Below are 22,306 nucleotides of genomic sequence, written 5' to 3' on the forward strand. Positions count from 1 at the left end.
TCTACAAGTAGTTACTTACTGGATAACATTAGTTATCTTTACACTAAAAAATGTCAAAGGAGTTCTTTGTTGGGCCATGTTTTGGAAAATGTTACCTTTATCACTTGTGTCTTATGTCCCTCATAGCACCTGGAAGAGTATTAGGCCTATGGAAAGCCCCAACAAAATTATTTGTAGTAGGTTGTCTCCTTTCTGATATCACTTTCTTTCACTCTCATTCTGCACTGCATATTCTCACTTCTTTCCTGTCTCATATGGCCCTTGAATTATTTCACATATGCAGTTACTGTCATTCCACACACTTCTTTTTTGTTCTTCACAGACTCTATGTCAGTGCTTGGCTCATAATGTATCATCAATGAATATTTGTTCAATTGAAGCTATTTGATTGATAGGGGGAGAAAAAAAGTCCTGGTTTAGCAATGTAGTCAAGGAGTCACAGATGCTCTGAAAGGGGGAGTATGTATATCTGAAGCAAGAGACCCTTCCTTTGTAGTCTGGGGCTCGATGTCCAAATTGGATGTCTATATCCTGGTTCTGAATGCCTCCCATTCTTGCCCTTTGCCTTTCACAGATTGAACTGTGGGGTTGAGAAGAAAGATGCTGGCATTCCCCCTCTATTGTCAAGACATCTAAAGTGTTCCTCATTATCTTTTCAATGGCTCATTCCAGCAAGTAAAGGAGAACAATGACTGTTCATTTAGCCTCGTTTTCTAATGAACCTGAACATGGATCCCTGCCCCAAATATCACCAAAGTTCATATGAGGATTACTTATGCCCAAAGACCCTCTGGGTAAATGACTGTGTAAGGGCAGAAAGAGTTGGGGAAGAAGTTTATATTTAAGAACGGGAGAGTCTTAAAGTGAGTAGTAGTAATGGTTAAGAATTAGTTATGTGTAGACTTGAAGAATTTTTAAAGTAAAAAGAAAAATGCAAACTAAGGAACACAAAAGAAAAACAGAAGAGCAAACTTAGTTACATGCCAACCACTTATCTGGGTGAGGAAAAAAGTAAATTCTGGGGCTTGCCTATTAGTAACTCTTCCTCACTCATGATGATAAAAATAGTTGTTTCCAATCTGAGACACACCCATGTGACTTGCTCTGTGATATTACCTTAACTATAATGTGAACGGGACTGTAGGGTTCTAAGTACTGCACCTTTTATGGTAAATTTGCTAATGAACCCTATCTTTTCTTAAAAGTCACAAAGTCTTTTAATGAAAGTCCTTCTCCTAAACTAACTGCAGTGTAAAATTTGTCTGGATCTTGAGGGTTTTTTTTTCCTCTAAAGTAATTCAGACTAAAACTGTAACATCTAACAAAGATTTATCAGTATTAGACATGTACATTGAATCCAAGCTGTTGCTTTTTAAATGACAGTATTCGCATGCACATACATACCATCAACTGCAGAGGGAGCTAATGCCTTTTTCCTCAGGCTCATAAGAAAAGGCTGCAGAGCTGGGATTTTAATTTCTCCCTACGCCTGTTAAGCGTGATTATTGATAATGTACTGAGCTCATCTCTGCACCCAAAATTAAGCCTCTAAAACATATATGAGGTGGAACTGGGCTTTACAACAAAGAGGAATCTAGTTTCCACTTTTAAAATAGTCTCCTGAGGCTCTGAAAAGGTGGAGGATATATTTTAAAAGGAAAGAATTGTGTTTTGTAAGAAAACATGATTTTTGGAGTCATGACCAATTAGGAATCTACTCCCTGCAACCATAAATACTCTTTTTCATAGAATATAGTGACCAGAGGCCACATTGGGCATGGGGACTTAATATGTAGAGAATTTTTATGGTTAATAAATGCCATAATCTCAGCCTCTTTTCTTCTAGATATTAGAAGGAAAAGAATAATTAAGTGAGCATTTAGATCCCAATAAAAAGTTAACATTCACATTAAATTAAAAATATAAGTGAATTTATTTTATAGAAGTTTTCATAATGGGTCGAAAATACTTCATTAGGCATTTCTGGATAAAAATATGTAAAGCTCTTATAAGCTTTTGTTAATATATTAAATACCATTTCTCTATAAATATACCTTACATTAAGCTTTCCTGTTGGAGTTTTCAGGAAACATTTCAAATAAAGTAGCCAGGCGTATCCCATTTGGGATGAATGAGATCGTTAGGAAACACTTATATCTGAAATGAGCACTGAGATCATTCTGCATACAACCCAAGGGCCCTAATTTTTAAAATATGTCAAACACCATGCCTCTTTCAAGTCATTAGACTTAGAGACATTTAAGGAACTGGTTCAATTAACTCAGAAGAAGGCAATGCTATAATGTGTGATTTATTTTGGCAGATAAATTAAAATGCAAGTGTATCTGTTAGAAAAGGTAGGCTGTCATCGTGGTTAGTGATGGGAACAGGATGGCAATTAAGCAGGGCTACCTGAGGCTGAAATAGCCCCTAAACACGAAAGATTGAAGTTCAAGCTGGACATTCAGTTATTGTCAAAACCAAAAGTGTTCCTTTGTTGGAAGGAGTCTTTGTGCTCTACTCAGTTTCCCTCATTGACTTCTAAAACATGTTCCTCAGTTTAACAAATACTTTTCCCCTTTAACTGTAATCTGAAGAGAAGCCTAAATTGCTATGGTTTCATACCTAAAGTCAAGCTTCACATAAAGCTGATGCCTGAAAATTACAACTTTGCAATTCTACTATTTAGGTGAGGAAATATGAAGCAAAAATTTATTTTTCTCCCTACAACCCCAAGATATTGGCTCCACCAGGCCTAATAAAATGTTTTCACAAGGAAATAAATAGAGCATGCTGTAGCTTATGTTCCCTTGTGCAGGGGGTTTTAAACAAATGTATCCTAAAAAATAGATAATTACAAGTGGGGGAGGGTGGGAGAAGGAAACATTATAAAGGTGGGCAAAAAATACGTTTCTTAGCCAAATCACGGAAAAGACTGAAATTCAAAATGTTAGAAACCTGAAGATAAAGACTGCTACTTCAACCATTGTTGAAATCTATGGAGGAAATGAGAGGACAACAAAACAAGATGATAAAAGAGAGAGAAAAGGAAAGAAGAATGTGAGAAGAGATTTTAAGGCAGCTTTGAAAGTAACAGCAGAATAAATTCTACTAATAGAAACCAAGAAGACTGAAGTAGTTATAATTCACTATTCTTTTCTGCTAAGTCTTGTCCTGCATCTTGAATTAGAGTTTGGAAAAAAAATGGCCACAATCATGAGCTGAAGGTAGGGGGAAAAGAGAATGATCATGCAAATTAAAAAAAATCTTAGAAATCTATGAACAGAAAAGCTTATAGTAAAAGATGGGGAAAAGTGAAACAAAACTTAAGATCAGGAAGAGAAAATGTCCCTCAATCAGAGAGCTTAGGAAAGTTACATTCATTTACGGTTGAAGTAGTCAGCGGAAATGGAAATGTTTAGGAGAAGAAATGTTTTGGATATGTTTAGGAGAAGAAGCCAAGAGATCCTAACTTTCTTGCCTGAACAAGAAGGGAATCTCTTATTATTCTTCCTCACTGTGTAAAAAACGCTAATAATTCTATCACCCTATTCCTTCCAGCCATGGTGATGGAACTGGAGTTAGCACACCAGAGTTAGGTCAAGGGTGAACACACCCTGTCATATACTTTGTGGAGAATATAAATCAATGGTTTCTGGTTTGTGATAGTCTTTCTTTTTTTTTTTAGTTTTTTTTAAACTTCATTCTATAAATTTATTTATTTATGACTGCGTTGGGTCTTCGTTGCTGTGCACAGGCTTTCTCTAGTTGTGGTGAATGGGGGCTACTCTTCGCTGCAGTGCGTGGCCTTCTCATTGCGGTGGTTTCTCTTGCTGTGGAGCAAGGGCTCTAGGCGCGCTGGCTTCAGTAGTTGTGGCACACAGGCTCAGTAGTTGTGCTACACAAGCTTAGTTGCTCTGTGCCATGTGGGATCTTCCCAGACCAGGGCTCGAACTCGTGTCCCCTGCATTGGCAGGCAGATTCTTAACCGCTGTGCCACCAGGGAAGTCCCTGTGATAGTCTTTCTTGACAATATTCATTTATCAGTTTAATTTATACAGGTTTCCCTTTTCTCTTCCTCAGAATCTTTTGATGACTTGTCCTTCTCAGTGCCTCAAGAATAAAGGCCCTTACAACCTTGAGTCATCTGCCTTGCCAGCCTCATCTGCTGCTCCCCCAGCACCACTGATGTCCTGTAAAAAGCATTCTCACATCTCTGCACCTTTGCTTTCGTGGACTCTTCTTCCTATACTGTCCTTCTCTCCCTTGTTGAAGCCTGACCTTTTAAGGCCTAGCTCAAAGGTCAGCGTCCCCAGAGAGCTGGCCTCTTCCTTGATGGGGCACCCAGATCATGTTGTTGATGCTCTTTTGTAACTTTTCCCCACAGCTTCTCATAGTCAGTGATCTCCCTCTCCATGGAGAAGGGCTTAAGCTCACTAACGTCCAGGGTTGTCCATCTTGTTTGTAAACAAGTCTCTAGCACCTTGCCTTGCATTGGAAGGTGCAAACATGTTTGTAGAATTGTTCCACAAGCATCACTGATTTCCCTTGCTATAGACTTCTCCCTCTCCTCAACTAACCTTACTTTTTATCTCTCAGTTGTATCTCTAACCCTATAAGGTTTTCATCTATTTCATGAACATATACTGTTATTATTAAGGCATAATTTTTGGCCATAGAGATCCCCTGTGAATTGAAATCTTGTAACTGCCTAAGCTAAGGTTCCTAGTTTCTCAAGAAAAACCAAACCAAAACAAAACAAAAACCCAATTCACTCTGGTAACCTTGTGTAGATACTCTGGGTTCTGCGAGGCTGGAAGTTATTTCTTTAGACTTAATACTAAAATGAAATATTTAGGTCTATTTCTACTGTTGTTTAGTATCCAAGCAATGAGCATAGGGCAGTTTTAGTTACTGAAAGTATCTAAGGCAGGATCTTTTCTGGCTGACACTTAACATCCAAAGAATCAGTAGGCCTCCGCCAGGCTTACATTGAGAGTTAGGAAGGGAAGCGACCTATAAAGGTCTTTTTATCTGGACCCCAGATTTAGCGCATGGAGCCCAAAGCCCATTCTGACATGGGGTATCTGTGTTCTTGACGTAGACCTACATACTGACCTCTAGCGTCCCACAAACTAGAAGATCTGTTAGAGCTACAGAAACGCTTAAATTAGGGGGGGTATAGGTATGGGAGCTCAACCCCAAAGGGGCAATTAAGTGAGAAGCCCAGTGTCTGGCGAGATGATAGCTGTTAGCGTGAAGAACAACAGAAAAGCAAAACTGGTGTATCCTTGTGTGTTTGGGGGCGAGGAGAGTACGGGCTGGAAAGAGGGATGCGAGAAAGACCAGAGGGGTCAATGCAACTTGCAATTCCCCAGAGCGTACCAGGACCAAGGCTCCATCCTCCCAGCGCAGCCCAGACCGCCCGGGGTGGTCCCGGCCAGCAGAGGGCAGCAGCTGGGCGGGAGAGTCCTGGCGAGGGCCGCGCGGCGTCGACAGGCTCGCGGGGATACTCATTTTGAGTGTGGGGCGAGAGACTCGCGCCCATCACTACTCGTACCCTACCCTGTGGCCACTGCGCGCTTCGGCCCGCGTTTCGGGAAGTGCGTGTGCGCGGGGACTGGGGTCGCTGCGGAGGGCCGGGCGCACATGCCCGGGGAAGGAGAGTGGAGGGTGTCCTGCGGGTCCCCGGGAGAGAAGGGGGGACGGGCTTCCGCGGGCGCCAGGCGGTAGGGGATCTCCGCGTCCGCTGCAGCGTCGCTCGCCCCATCCTCTGCCGGGCCCCCTCAGCGCCCTAGGCTTCTCCCGCCGACACCGCGCCCCGCTCACGGGGCCGCGTCAGCACCGGGCCGCTCGGGTCCCCCGCCAGCCCCCGCTCTGCTTCCGGGACCCGCGCCCCATATCCACCAAGGTGTGCTTTCCGCTGACACTGCCCCGGCCGGAGCGAGGCCAGTCCAGCCAGCTGAGCCCCGCGCGGCCGCGGCGCAGGTTTGCGCTCCCACCGTCGAGGACTGCGGCGGCCGCGTGGGCGTGGGCCGGTCCCTGCGGCCAGGGGGGACAGGGGTACGGCAGGCGCACTTGACCGTGGGCCCCAAGCGTCCGAGCCGCGCTGCGCCGGCGGCGGGCTTTACGTAAATCGGGGCTGAGCCGGGGCGTCCTAGGTAGGATGGACCAGCCCCCCCGCGCCTCGGCCCTCACGTCCAATAAGAAGAGCCCCAGCTTGACACCTGCCTATATACAGGCGAGCGCGCCCCTGGCTCGCGGACCGAGCGCACATCCCGCACAGCCCACGCCGCGGGCGAGCGAGACCTCGGCCCGCCTTCATGACTTCCAGTAAGATCGAGATGCCCGGCGAGGTGAAGGCCGACCCCGCCGCCCTCATGGCGTCCCTGCACCTCCTGCCGTCGCCCACGCCCAACCTCGAGATCAAGTACACCAAGGTAAGGCGCCGAGAGGGCCTGCCGTCCACGGAGACTTTCTAGAACCTTCCTTCCTCTCCATGGTCTGTTAGGGGGAGAGGGTGGCGTGACGGGGTTTGGGGCCCGGGTCTCCCGGGCCAGTGTGTCGTCCCCGCGCAGCAGAGAGACAACACCCCATCCTCGGCGTTGGGGCTTCTGAAGTCCTGCTGGGATCTTGGGACGCGTCGGGGACTCGCCCCAGCCTGCCGCGCGGTGCTGAGGGTCGCCGTCAACGGCTCCTTCCCAAACCGCATTTGCCGCTGCCTTCTGGTCGGATTCTCAGCGTCCCGACTGCTGCGGGGAAGGCGTCGGCACCGCTTCCACTCCTCAAAGGGGTAAGAAGGGTTCCCCGCCAGGTCGGCTACGCAGCCTGGCCGTCTCTTCTTGGCCGTCCACCTTCAGGGGCCGCAGGGCTGCTGGCCGCGCTCGGGTCCTCGGCAGTCCGCACGGTGCGCCGCGAGCGGCTTTCGCGTAGGATCGTCCGGCACGCAGCACTCTGGCTGCCTTTGCAGATTTCATGGAAACCTGGCTGCTGAGTACAGTAGATCCGATGTCAGCATTTCATTCGAATTCTGTAGGCAGTGGCAGTTTTCCTGGAAAACTTGAGAAGTCTTTAAATTCGTGCAAATTAACGGGTTCGCTTTTGAACTGAAAAAAAAAATTACTTTTTATAATGAACTCTGACATCTCGGGTTGGCCAAGCAGGAATTTTTTGTTGCACCACAACATAAAAAGGAAATGAGTTCGCTACCTTAATGTAAATAGAATTTACTTCCCACAAATTCGACATGGAAAAAAATGCATTGATTACACACACGGTGGGGGGGGGCGGTTATGTTATGGCATTGGGGTGGGAGAGAGAGAGAAATAGATGCGATTTAGAATAATGTTTCTTGGAGTTCCTTTTACAGTTGTCCTGTTTGATTTTCTATTCCTTTTAGTTGATTTCTACTACAGACATCGCCCAATCAACTTAAACACATACTGCACACACACAATACGGTTAAAGTTGTTTTCTATCATGCTTATTACGAGATAAACTAAATTTTGTCCAGAAGTAAATAGTTTGGTTTTGGCTTAAGGGTTGAAAGTGAAATTTATAAAAAATCCATCAGAATATTGAAATTTTACCTGCTAAGTTTTAGGATAAAAATCAGGGTGACTTGTGTTTCGAATGCCAACTTAGATGGATTTAATGTACCTGTTAGCTTTTTAGATGGTGTGACAAATTCTTGAAAGCCATTTTAAGGAGAGGTCGTTAATGGTTACAACCTTATAGGCATTGTTTGCATAACAATGGTGCCAATGTGTGGCAATTCTCCGGGTTTAGGAACAAGCAGGGAAAGCATGCAGCAAAAGAGTTTTGTTTTATGAGGGTCCCTAACCTCTTCAGGCTTTCTTTAAAGGTCTTAGGATGCAAGAGCTATGCTTGAGAGAGGACTTCAGATTTGGGAGGGTTTGATTTTAGCCTTACTTTGGATTGGATTTTCCTCACAGCCCCTGAAAGGAGTTTTAGGTATCTAGGAATTTAATTTTGAAACTCTTCCAGTTCTCTTTTACTCTGACAACCCTCGCTCTCTTTTTTTCTCTTGTTCTCCCCCAGTAGGAAAGACAACTGATTTATAGCTAATTGAAGCCTTTAATGTGGAGTCTTTTAGCTCAGGGGAGACTTTTATCCAGTATCCACTTTCCCACTTATTACAAAGAAAAACAATCAAAAATGAAATAATGGATTGTAACTTGATTCTTTAATTTGTGGGGAGGAGGCACCTTATTTTAGGCTTGGCAAACAACCCTCATAAACACTGAGTATTACTAATCTAAAGGCAAGCTCTTTTCACAAAACCTTGTAAAATCAGGTATCTGCGAACATTCCCAGCAGCTTTCCTCCTCAGCTCTTTAGTGAGACTTCTGAATTTTCTGAGACAAGCGGCATGGGCAAGCAGCATCTTTAACATGAAGAGCAGAAGCTGCTCTTTTGGTAACTGAGGGTAATGGGTAATGATTTTTTTTTTACTTAAAAGGAAAGTAAGATTAATGGAGAGTTTTAAAAAATTCACTTACGATCATGAAATTATATTAGTGAGTTTAAGCAGAAGAATGAACAAGGTACAGTGCACAGTCCTTTAGAGCAGTGATACCCACATTCATTAGGAATTTTAAAAAGGGTAATAGCTAAAACATTATTATGCTAGTGTGATTGTTGAATAACATGTAGGAAAGAAATACAGTATTTGTGTCAGAAAATGGTACAAGACAAATATAGATGAATCCTTAATAATTTTTGTCTTGTTAAATAAAAACTCTTTAGTGAAGGATATATAATGACAGGACTTTAAAATATGACTTGAGGACCAGTATAAAGTCACTACTTTTATGTAAGTGGTGATATTTTGAGTATTTCAAGTAGCATGCATTCAGAAAACTTTGCACTTGTGATGTATTTTTCTGTATTTTTCACCATTTTCTTTCTTCTTCTAAAAGTATTTTACATTTTTTATAAAAGGGGAATACGGGAGATCATAAGAAATAAAAGTTACTGCTATTGCCCATCCATGGAAATACTCCAAAATTAAAATTCAATCCCAAAGAACGCTGAAAGGGCTGAACTCGTGGTTTTGTATTGACTCTCAGGCAATTACATTTAGTTTTTCAAATAAGCCTTCCTCTCTGAAGTTCCAACACCCATTTAGAACTGATCAGCAATAGCAATACCATTTTTTGGAATATATCTATTTTTATTTTCCTAATACAGCAAGCTAGACCCCAAGTTGTAAAAGTGATTCTTTTTTTAAGTAATATGTTTAAACAAAACAAAACAAAAAACTGCAGACTGCCTTAGTCAGGAAAGACTGATAACTCCACCAACATCAAGTAGCGAGGGGACCACTTTGGGGCCGGGAGAATGTGCGCTCTCCTCCTTGTATTCTAAGGAGACTGCTTAACAGCTAGCATAGGAGTGTCATTGTTTTTAGCTGTGCTTTTATGAATTAAAGATTTTCTGAGTTGTTCCTATTTTATCAGTCTGGTTTTTAAATTTTTGTATATTTGAATATATTATAGGAGTACACATATTATAAAATCAAGGCTTGCTCTTTGCTGACTGCCCCTAACTACAAGGGAGATCTCTTCCAGATTCCCAGAAGATCTTTGAAAACTTTCCGACTTTATCCCACCCCGACCTTCTCTATTGTCTCTATCATCTTTTCTGACTCTACTAGTCCCTCCTCCCCCCACCCACTATACACACATGCATTGTGCTGTCTCTCTGTTGATCACTTTTCAGTGAGAGTTTATGCCCATAACTAACACTAACATAAAGGGTTTTGTTTTCCTCTAGCATTTGATACTGTGAGGAGCTAAGACATAGGGAATAAGGGGGTTATGGAGAGCTGACCCACTAAACTAGAAGAGAAAAAAATAAAAGGCAATTAACTGAAAATTAGAGCTAATGTGCATTGGGTAACTACTATTTATTCTTTTATTTATTCATTTAACAACCTTTTATTGAACACCTACTGTTTTCTGGGATCAATTTCAGTTCAGTTCGAAGGATTTTTAAGTGGCATCTTCCTGACAACAGCGCTTTTCGTTAAGCTAGTTGGGCTGAGGAAGCATGGGCCTCCTAGGAGCTTAAGGTCTTTTTAGAAAGATGGAATGCCAAAATTTGGTTACCAGTATGGCAGTAATTCAGTTGATCAATGTAATAATAACAATAATGATAATACTTATAATGCCACTTACATTGTGTATGGGACCTAATGGCTTACCTAGCACTTTCATATGTATCTTATTTGATCCTTGCAAAACCTCTTGAAGGAGACAGAGTAGGAAGAAGTAGGAATAATTGATAAGGAAGACCTTGGCCTTGACTTATAAAAAATTGATAAGAGCTTTCCTCACCATACACTTTGCTTTTCCTAACAGTCACATACTTTTTTTTGAGAGAGAAAGAGTTTTAAATCTTTATTTTTGTATATTGTTTCTGTTGCAAACATGGAGAGAATATGAACTGGTCTACTTCTTTTAAGAAGGAGCTACGTTTTGTGACTTCTGATTCCCTGGCTTTAAATTACTATATTTGCTATTTCTGTGAGTTAGTGGGGGGGGTTTATAGGTTTGAGGCAAGATTCTTGCCTATACCAGGGATTATTTCTTAAAAGATGGTACAGGTTTGGTTACTTCCAAAGCTCTAATCAAGATTGTCTGCTTGATCATTAGTTGTTAATCAAATTTCGCGTTTAATGGGGACCTCAGGTTTTCAAAACTATACTTTTTCATAATTGGACAGCTTTTTGATGTTTGTATCATCTCCATTTAACCCAGGAAAGCTAAACAACTTCATTGTAGGATTTGAATTAGATAACTTTTCGGGGGTCCTGCCTGATGCCTTCTACTATACAGGCAGGAATCATATGGAATCATCATTTGCTGAGGTGCTTTTGTCCTTTATTTCTATAAAATGAGGAATTATAGTTTCTCTATGTAAGGGTAGAAGATTCTCTGAGGTGCGTGTTCTGTGAGGTCTGATTTCCTTGCAGCCTGGCTTAAGAGAAGCCAGGCATGCACAAGTTCTCTGTTGCATTAGACCATGGTTAGCATGATGATCAAACCATGACCAAAACAAAAACATCTCAAATACCAATATAGTTCTGTCTCAAGTCTTTCTCAGTTGGATAATAAAATACAAATACTAATGTCTATTTTTATCTTTTTAGTTATCTTAGTGACAGCTTGTAGGGGTCAGCAAACTACAGACTGTCTCTTTGATTTTGTAAATAAAGCTTTATTGTAACACAGCCACACCAGTTCACTTACATATTGTCTGTAGCTGTTACTACAGTGGCAGAGCCAGGTAGTTACAACAGGACTGTATGACCCACATTTCAGAAAAAGTTTATAAGCCCTTGACTTACTTAGAAAAAAGAAAGGCTCTGAATAAAAATAGGCCTTTGTTCAAATCTTGGTCAGATTTGTACTTATTAGCTATGTGCACAGATAACATTTATTCACCACACAATGCCAGGTATGGTGCCAGATTCTGGAGATGCAATAGTAAGCAAGGTATGGACAGTGTCTCTTCTCAGGGAGTTTCTTCACTGAGTATCAATTTCTACATCTGTCAAAATTAAAGGTAATAGTAGTACCTACCTTACATGATGGTTATTGTCAGGACTAGGCGAGCAGGTGTGTGAAAATAAGTGGCATATAATGATAATCAGCTAAGGACTAGATCCATTTCATTTTTAGGAAGTGATGAATACATTTGTTGTTTCAAATAAATGGATGCCCATTTTAAGAAAGATCAGAAATGTATGACCAATAAAGTTTTCTGAAACAGGCCATTGTTTATAATTTTAATTAAGTATGAGTTTAATATTCTGGGTAGCTGTGGAATCCTTATATGTTTACACTGGATTTTCATCAAATGGGATCCCTTGGAGGTTTCCCTACCAAGGACTTCTCTTTACTAAAAAGTTACTAAAACAATTTCCCAGTCAGTATTTTAATAATCAAATTAGATGTCTGACACTTGTGCCAAAATTGTGCATCCATATGCCTCAGTATACCCAATTGGCTGGGCCTAAATGTTAGATGGCAAAGAGTCATTTCTGGTATTTTAAGTAGTTTGAAGAAAGATCTTGCCAAGTCATTGGTGCAAAAATCTGGGAAGTATGGCAGCACAGGAGGACATTTTCAGAAGATACCTTTTGGAAATGGGAAGGTATCTTAGTTTATGAAATTTAAAATTGAAGAGTCTTTCAGTGGTCCTGATTGCCCAGTCTGGGGGCACTTCACCCTCCAAAAAGTAAAAGCACGCATGTGGTGACTATTTTGAAAGTTCTCCTAGCGTTTCTTTAATTTCTCTGTTTGCTGTGACAGGTAATTTCAAAGCCAGTCATTTCCCCTCAAACACCAAACCAATGCAGAGAAATGATTGCCATAGTGTCACCTTGGTTAATTTTTAAGTGCCTTTTCAGACATGTCTTTGAGCTTTATTCCATTTTACCTTTCAGATATATGAGATAACCCAAATTGGGAATTTCTTATCTCTGGCATTTCTCTATTGCTAGTCTGTCTACTTGTAAGATGATGGAGTTATGTGTAAATTGTTTCCCTTCAAAATCTTAATGAGTTTATTTACAGTAAGTCTCTGTTTTGTCACATGATTTGAAAACACTTCCAGCCTTTGAAAATTCCAGTTGGAATAATAATTGAGTGCTTTCACCATCTAGACTTTTGCGGGGCTCTCAACGAAACTTCCCTGGGGCTAAACATGGGGGTTTATTGACTTTTGTAGAATGTGGTTAAAAATTAGAATGTCTGTGAGTGAACATTCTAATTTTTATTATAGAAGGAATCTTCCCTTTTACTGCAGTTCAGCTCTGTTACCTCCAGAAGTAGATACCTGCTCTATTTCCTTTCCTTACCACAATCTGACCTTTGGAGAGCCAAAGTAGCAGTTTCTTTATCCCTAGATCTCTGGAAAGATAAAACCTATTGTCCAGTTGAAACTGGAAACACCTTATTTAGACAGAATTTAGGATATCGTGGGTACCAAAACACTTTCCAATATTGATTATAGGGGGAAAATTCAAAATAATTAAAGATTATATTTTTTTACATTTTCTTATACATAATTTTAGTTTGTCTAGCCTGTCTTCAGATTTCAAGTCCAATGACTCTTAGGATATTTTGCCCTGGGTCATTTCTAGGGATTTCTAAGAGATTAAGCTGAGTCAGAAAATGGTATAAGATGTATGGTTCTTCCCTCAGTAAGGATGGAGCCTACCCCCGGGTAAGTGGATCTACCAAAGTAGTGTGAATTTAGTAAACCCACTAACAGGCAGAAATCACCTATTTCCCTCTTCCTCCAACCCCCACCATTGACACACACCAAATATATGGATTGAGGTGTGTGTAATGATGGAGGGTTTAGGGGGAAGGAAGAGGGGAAATAAGAAGACCTTCCCCGGGAAGACAAAATGATGAAATGTCTCTACAGATCTGCAGAGGATAACTTAAAGTCTTATTTCCCCAGGTGTGAAAATTGGCCTCTCTCACTGAATCCTTTTTGGGAGGAAATTAGGAAATAGTATGAGACTGATTGGTGGAGCATGAAACCAGTGAATTCTACCTTATCTATATTTTAGAGTCTGATAACCAGCATACCAATATAACTTGATTTTCACAGGGAAGGTTATCTAATTGTATTATCTTGGGGTTATTTTTATCTTTAACTTCAGTCAGAGCTACCCTTTTGCTCCCCTGAATTTATTTGCTTGTTTCTTCATCTGATGTTTATTAGAGCCTCTTGTGTACAAAGCATTGTTAATCACTGTCTGGCACAAAAAGATACATAGATGTGTACCCTGTCCTGAAGAGGCTGGAGAGGATTCCTATTTGGGTGTGGGGTGAGAACATGCACACAGATAACTATGGTGCGTGATAGAAGATGCTAAATTCTTGACATGAATGCACTTAAAGCACCATGATGATTCAGAAGGTAAAGAGATGTTTCAACCTCAGCACAGCAACAGCACATTGTATTGTTAGACATACTTGAGACGAAATCAAATATTTCAATCATACAGCAGAGTATAGACAATATAACAAGCATGCATACATATACCCAGATTTGTTTATTCTTAACTGTTTGCCCTATTTGCTTCTAATCTTTTTAAAGAAATACACTGTCACTTCCCCTATGAACTTCTCCCGTTCCCCTCTCTCCTCTCCTTCCTTTCTCAGAGGTATTTGGCATTTATCTTTCCCATTGGTGTACGTATTCATACATGTATATGCATTCATAAATGATATATGTTATTTATTTATTTTTACTTAGTAAATATTTATTGAATTAATTCATGCTTTCTTATATTGTCCATGGAGGTTATTCTGCTGGATCCCATTAATAAATAAAATAACCATTTAAACAATTTGTACTTAATAATCACATATTTCCTGGCAAAATAACGAGTCCAGCAGCCAGGCAACCTGGACTTCAACATTGACTCTGTCACTTGCCTAACTGTGTAACCGTGGGCGAGCAAAAGTGTGCCTCACTTTTACTATCTGTGAGATAAGGAAGGTGTTGTGAAGATTAAATGATTTAATACATGGAAAGCACTTAGAAAAGTACCAGACGGTAATGCCTCAATAAGTTATTATTATTACTACTAGTGCAACTATCAATATTATTATTCCAGAAATAAAACACTCTTTTAAAACAATACTAAATATGCTATATTACTGAGTGTTTTGTTTTTGTTTTTTTTCGAGTTTCTATGTGTTTCTTTTTTAACATCTTTATTGGTGTATAATTGCTTTACAATAGTGTGTTAGTTTCTGCTTTATAACAAAGTGAATCAGTTATATATATGTTTCCATATCTCTTCCCTCTTGCGTCTCCCTCCCTCCCACCCTCCCTATCCCACCCCTCTAGGTGGTCACAAACCACCGAGCTGATCTCCCTGTGCTATGCTGCTGCTTCCCACTAGCTATCTACCTTAATTTGGTAGTGTATATATGTCCATGCCACTCTCTCGCTTTGTCACAGCTTACCCTTCCCCCTCCCCATATCCTCAAGTCCATTCTCTAGTAGGTCTGTGTCTTTATTCCTGTCTTACCCCTAGGTTCTTCATGACCTTTTTCTTTTTTTCTTAGATTCCATATATATGTGTTAGCAATGATATATGTTATTGTCCCGCATGCTAAACCTTTTAATATAAATGGTACCATTTATATCTTGGCTAACTAATTCAGTACTATACGTCATCCTGTTAGTTTAGAGAATTTAAATTATTCCTTAGCACCAGGCTTGAAAATAGCATTACTTTGTTTTTTGTTAATATTTGAACTTATTGTGTTTTAAACTCAAAGCTGGTGTTATACATTCACCTTCGTATTTGGATTTCGTAAGTTATTTGATATGTGCATGTGTGCCTCTAATTCTAAAGAACCTACCGAAGAATGAAATTCTCCAACCTTAAAACTGAATCTAGCCCTTCTGTGGATGTTACTTATGTAATACCTAACAGATGAACATATTCTCTGAAAGCCCTTGTTACTTGTTTGCACTACTACTAAAATGTGCAATTTTTGCCTTGTATTATATTTTTCTGCATAATCTTCTACTCCTAAACTGTGCTAGATTATAAACTTTCATTCATGTTGGTATTTTGGAAGCATGTAGTTCAGTGTCTTACAGTGTAAATGCTTAGGGCATATTTGTTGAATGAATACTTGTTATATTTTATTATTAATAGCTACTAATAGCAATGAATTATCTTTTTATTAATACTTTATTAATTAATATATTATCCTTTCATTGTTAATGCTATGGTTTCCAAAGTACTTTTCACATATGATTGCTTTTAATAATTGTGGCAGTCCTATTATGTGAATATTATATTAATATCCCCATTTTATAAGTGATACAATCAAGTATATTAAAGTTAATTAATTTTTCCAGGATCAGTAGCTATAGGTGACAATTCCAAGACTCAAATAATCCTTTTCCTTCTCTCCTCATAACAATAAGAACAAGCACAAAAACCACAACAAAGACAAAACATTTTGGATTATTAGCCTAAAGCTCTGCTAAATGTTTTGCAGGATAATCCCAAACCCAGTTCTCTGACTACAAATCCCAACCTTAAGTCCAGTTGGTATTGTAGCTATCATTAGCAACAATTTCAGCCTGACATAAAGATGAGAGTGTGTGTTCAAACAAAAAAAAAAGTTGATATAATCAACACTTTAGGTATGAATCACCTGGGTAGGTGTGATTCTTTAGGCTATGGGAAAGAACTGTATTTTTGGATTCTCACTGGTTGGGTAGTCACACGTGGCCCTTAATAACACCTGCTTGTTTGTTTTTTCAGTCAAAAAAGTGCTTTTCTTTGGTATGGTTATTCAGATTCACTTGGGAGTGAGGATTAATGAGACTGTTGAAAGCAAATATATTTCATAGTCTTTCAAATCTTCCTCTCTCCCCATAGGCCATCATTTTGTGTTATTTGACTATAAATTGTGTGGGAGAGGCACTTGCCAGAAAGAGTTGGGTGGATATGTTCTATCTTGCCTTTATGAGCAACCGTTTCTCACTAAGGCTTAACTACTGTTAGATCCATCTATTACATGTAACCTCAGCGGGGATGCAGAAGAGAGAAACAGTGGTCCGCAGGAATTCATGCAATAACCAAACTTTAACAGAGTTAAAGTGACAGAGCGTGGTGGTGATTGGGATGCACAATTAATGTTTCATTGTAAATGGCTCAAAAATCCTGTCTAAAGAAACTACTGTCAAGTTATTGCCTTTAAGCCAGATTTTATAATCTCCAGAGTTCTGTCTTCACTTTTAGAGAGAACACATTGCTCTTTCTCCTCTACTTCCCAGTCAAACATCCCTTCTTCTCACCTTTCCCATCTCCTTTTAAATTTTTACGCACTTGTGCTTCTCTTCTCCTTCCCTGAGTATTTCTCTCAGACAGGCCCTTGATGACCCTCATTCCTTGGTTAGACTCATTTACCTGTTTTCATAAAGTGGTTAGCTCTGCCTGGGAACCTTTGTAGTCAGCTCTTCCAGCTGTTGGCCCGAATGGTCCCTAGGGAGACCAGAAGCAATGAACCTGGAATAACCACATTTAACTTCTGTGAGCCCTCTTGAGAATTTAGTAATTACTTAATGGATTGAATTGGTGACATATACTATTCCGGATAACAGCCTAGGTTGCATTAAATTAACCTTCACAAATGGGTATTTATTGGGTACTCTTAAAAGACTACATGTGTTGGCTGTAATTGCTCTTCCATGTTTCTCCACGCTGATAGGTATTTGTACCGAGTGAAAAATTTCTCAGATTAAAGCCTGGGTGGTAGTTGTAGCCATTTAGTGATGTGTGTCATTGTGTTCAGCACATTGAGCATAAATCCTGTCTTGTAAACAGCAGGGAGACTAATGAGGTTTGCCCACATTCTGGTATCATTACCAGGAATTCCAACAGAGAAAAAGAGAAGAAAGAAAGAAAAGAAGTTTTTTTCAGAGTGATTTTTGGAACTCCTGATGATCCAAATTAAGGAGAGAGATGATTGCTCAACATTAAGTATAGTCACGTATGTATAAATATGAGTACGTAAACTACATTTAGCTAAAACAGAAACCAAACATTCTGCTTTTATGAACACTGGCAAAGTCAGTGACTTAGTTCTATAGAGAGCTAATGAAGAGCTTATTTATGAGTGTCTTTAATTGTGAGGGTGTAGTTGGACAGCTATTGAAATAATGCAGCTGTTAACATGATAGCACACTTCTTGCTTTCTCAGAACTCCTTATCATTACAGCCAACTAAAATTTCACATTATTTTTTATCTTACAATTTTTGGAGTGATTCTGCTGTTATTTTTATAGTCACAAATGACTTCTGAACAAACCAACTGTCTTGTGAGAAATCTTTCAAATGTGTTTTTTTAGGTTTATCTAAGGTCTTTATTATTACTGCTAAATAACTTGTGTGTTTTGATAATGTCACATCAAGGGATTCAATTATTGCTTACTGCCTGGGCTACTTATCTTCCTGGATTCAAATTTTCATGAAAGCTGGTATCATTGCACCTTTGGCACAAAGTGTGGTCCACACATTTTTGTGTTTGAATAATGAGTAAATGGATGAATACTAGAAAATAATATTGTCTGATCCATTTGCAGAGTTACTAATAGAATGCTGGGACTAGAAAGTGAATTCCAGGGTAAAGTGTTTTGAAATAAATAGCTTTCTCTCTTTAAAGAAAGCTCATGCATATTCTCTCTCTGTCTCTCTCAAGGAGAACTCCCTTCCTCCACTCCCACTTACCCCTTCCTTTGAAATAGAAGCCCTCAGGGTACATTGTAGAGTAGTGAGCAAGGTAGTGGACTGTGCATTAGAAGACCTGTGTTCTGGTCCCAGCTCTGCCAGGGATGTATGCTCATTTAGCAGTTCCTTGTACATGTAGGCACACGATAAATAGTCACTGAATTAATGAATGAACAAATTACTCGATTGCTTATTTAGTACTTCCTCGTACGCTAGGCTCTCAGGATATGAAAATGCTTTGTGATATTGGGTAACTTACTTAAATTCCTTAGACATCACTTTTATTACTTATAAAGTGATAGGACAGAATGAGTTGCTTATTTACTAACCCACCTAGTACTTATAAAAATGACTGGATTAGAAAAGTTGTAAGATTTCTTTATCCCACCCTGACTCGGCAGAACTCTTTAATTTCCTGGGTCCCAACCTGGGATCATGAGATCGGAAGGACAATACCAAACTTGTTTGTATATCTAGTTACAGTCTTTCTGGGGCCCAAAATTTTCACTCAGAACAGTGTTTTTTAAAAATATTTTCCCAAGGATGTCCTAATAATTACCAAAAAGTAGTCCACAGAAATCTCTGTTAATGATTCTCCTTATGTAAATGAGTGATTAGCAGTGTCATAAAGATCCACTGGAAATAAAAATTTTTGTGTTCACTGAACACTTAGAGTACTAGAAATTAGAGCAGTGACTCCCAAGAGAATTCCTCCTTTAAGTCTTAGGGAACATTGATTTTAATACTTGGTGATAGTGGTAGAAAGAAAAGGTTTGTTGGCACTTTTCCTCCAAACCATTTTGGCAGCTTCTTTGTCAACCTAAGCTCATGAAAACCACGGTGGGTCGGGTAAACTCTGTGGAGAGGGAACTTGTCAGAAGCTACGGCTTTTCACTTGAGTCTAATAGAGACTTAGCACTTTGCAGGTCAGTGCCACTGCTATTTGTCTCTGACCCAAGAGATCTGGAGTTCTTCACATCAAAACCACATCTTGCTGAGCAGAGATCAAACGTAGGAAGGTAAGGATTCTGCCAGTGATTTATCATGCCAAGGAGAGTGATCAGGCCATATGGGGCTGCTGCAAATGAAGTTGACATTCCGGCAGTTTCTCTTATAAGTCTCACATGTAGTTATGGCTAGTTTTTCTTGTAGAGGAATTCCGGGTCAAGTGGCAGCTTTCAGTGGCATTTCTTAGCAAGCCTTACCCCCAACATGAGGTTTACTTCAAAATCACGTCCTAGCAAGATATTTTCTTATGGTTTATGTAAATAGCAAAAAAGGATTTCTTAACCAAATATTTGAAGGTTAATTGGAGCTTTTCATTTGATGTCTCCTTTTTTCCCTTTTTCTGGGAAGGTAACTATTAAAAAACGAAAAAGAAGAAAGAAAGAAAGGAAAAGAAAAATTAAGGTGATTTGAGGTCTACAAAAAAACACTTTCTTCCTAAATATTAGATGTGACTTTAAGGTAATGAAATTGACTCTATAAGCTCTGCTTAATTAGGCTCATTAGTTCATCACATTTTGTTAACTCAGGGCTTTAGGAATGAATGACTATGAATATTACAATCCAATTCCTGGGGTAAGGAAGGTATCACGTAGACCTTTCTGTATATTTGTAATGGCCAAGAGCAAAGAGGAAGGAATTAATTATTTAAGTACAAAATAGGTATAGTTATGTTTGAAAGTATTTGCTAACATTTAAGTCAAGGACAAAAATTTTAATTTTAATTGATAGAAAAAATTCAGTAATCCGCCTGTTCTTTTAACTATTTATATCAACAGATACATGAAAATAGTTGTGCAACATAAAATTCAGCTTGTTGTTTGTTTACTGTCACAAGGAAATGTTTAGTCTCCTGTGGAGAAATCACTCATTTATTGGTTCAAAGGCCTCTTCAACCTTAGGATATGCACTGGGGTGTTTCAGCCCCTCTTTGCACAGGATATTTGCTTTGTAACATCAATGAAAGATGATATTGGCCTTTAAATGTAGTAGTTCATGACATTAACTTCTAATTCAACTGAAGATATCAGTTGTCCCTTTTGTGTTTTACTTTTTCTTAATGAAAAAAATTACTATAAATGGAATGGGCTTCGGTAGTTAGAACTGGGTCTCATCCAGTAGTCAAAATTCACTTGATTTCCTGAGGTGTCAGTATATCTGTTTATTAACTGGGAATTATTATTCTGACTGATGAAGTACTTCAAATCTGCAGGAAGCAAGTTTAAATATAGTAATAAAATGGACTTTCTCCCAGTTTTCATCCTTGGCATCCTTGGAGTGTGTACAACATCCACAAAAACCTGGTAGGGTTGCCAGGTAAAATACAGGGTGCCTGGTTGAACTTGAATTTTAGGTAAATAATAATGAATACTTTTTAAATATAAGTATGCCCCATGATTTGCCAGTGATTTAGGACATGCTTATTCTGAAATTTAATTAGCTGTTTTTCTGAAATTCATATTTAACTGGGCATCCTGTATTCTTACTTGCTAAAACTGGCAACCCTAAACTGTTACACACATGGTTTGTGATTTTTATCTGTGACCAGCAAATAAACATCATTTTAATGGAAAATTAATTGGCAATAAAATCAAAGACCAAAGGAATCCTTTAAAATTATTGCACTTGAATAATGAAAAGGCATGTCGTAGAAAGATTTTTTTTTTAACCCTATCAGTACTAGTAAATAAATAGGGCAACTAGGCCCATTGTAAGACAGCTTAATCTCCTAAATGAATTGCCCCAACCTTTTAATTCAAAATCATACAAACAAAAACATTGAGATAAGCTGGGTGCTTTTTCAAATGGGGACCCCTGTGGCTTTGAAAATAAACACTTCAGTCTCCTCCCCACCACCAACGCCCACACCCACACTCACTAGCCTTTCTGATGTCTTCCATTTGCAAATGAACAGGCTGAATTCTGAGCAAGAAGACTAATTAAACCTGGGAAAGATAGGCAAAGGAACATTTGTTTCCAAGCAGAAGTCAAAAAGAAATCAAGTCACATTCTGCTTTCTCAAGACTGACAGGAGGGCCTTAAAGTCCTTCCTGAAGTTCCTTCTTCTCCAAGCGTATTTCCCACACCACTGCTCAGACCCTCTCAGGGCCAGGCTACAGTAGTGTGTTTGAACCGACCTGCATTAGTCTGTCTTCATGGCCGAATCAGGCAAGGGTCACAATCAGAAATTCTGAGAGACTTAGTCAGAGTGTGGGATGACCTTCACCATCTTTACCTTCTTCTCCCATCCTTTTGCCCTATGTGTCTCTCGTGGTTTGGCAAAGGGGTCTTACTGGCAATAGAAGAATAAATGGAACAAATAAACACAGAACAAGGAGTGTCTAGCTTTTTTTTTTTTTTTTTAGTGTCTAGCTTTTTAAGAGCACTAATAAATTGCCTTGAATTGATGGTTTACATTCAGAATCAGAATCAATTAAGAGTTTGAGTGCACACTATACCAGACTTTTCAGTAATCCAATACTTTAATCCTTACAACCACTGGATGAGGTGATTTTCTTATTTTAGAGTTGAGAAAATTGAGCCACAGAAAGATTAAATGACACACCTAAGTCACACCATTTAGTAATCTTTATACATGTAGAAATTTGATCCGTAAAGAAGTAGTTTGAGAGCAATGGGGAGGCAGAATTTGATCTTAGGACACCTAAGAAGACCAAAAAGACCTCCATGATATTCAACATAGGTGCTAGTCAAACCTGGTGATACGACTGAGGCTGGGAAAGTCACACAGTTTAGGTCTGTGGTAGAGATACCTGCCATAACCCTTGGGATCCTGAATCACTAGGTCTGCTCTAATCTGTGTCACAGGTTCTTGGAATTACCCCCAGAGCCCTTTAATCTCAGTAATCCTAGCTGCCTCATTCTGGGAAAGAAGGCAGCCCCCTACCCCCCGTACTTCGCCTCCTAGTTCATTTGGATGGAGCCTCATCCCCTGAAGTCTGGCCAAACTGAACTGTCCTCTGGGGG

General features: G+C 39.6%; 1 protein-coding gene across 3 annotated transcripts in view; it reads left to right on the top strand.

The window, feature by feature from the left end:
• Window positions 1–22,306, top strand: part of ALDH1A2 (aldehyde dehydrogenase 1 family member A2) — a 204,009-nt gene that overhangs the window by 101,361 nt on the left and 80,342 nt on the right. The window contains exon 2 of one of the 3 annotated variants that reach the window (XM_032624456.1): window positions 6,242–6,440. The exons of the other annotated variants lie outside the window; for them this stretch is intronic. Within the exon in view, the coding sequence (XP_032480347.1) occupies window positions 6,324–6,440 (117 nt within the window). The 5' untranslated portion in view covers window positions 6,242–6,323. The remainder of the gene's footprint in view (window positions 1–6,241; window positions 6,441–22,306) is intronic. 3 annotated transcript variants of the gene reach the window in all.

This window comes from Phocoena sinus, chromosome 2 (assembly GCF_008692025.1).
Source record: "Phocoena sinus isolate mPhoSin1 chromosome 2, mPhoSin1.pri, whole genome shotgun sequence".
In the NCBI taxonomy this organism is placed as follows: Eukaryota; Metazoa; Chordata; class Mammalia; order Artiodactyla; family Phocoenidae; genus Phocoena; species Phocoena sinus.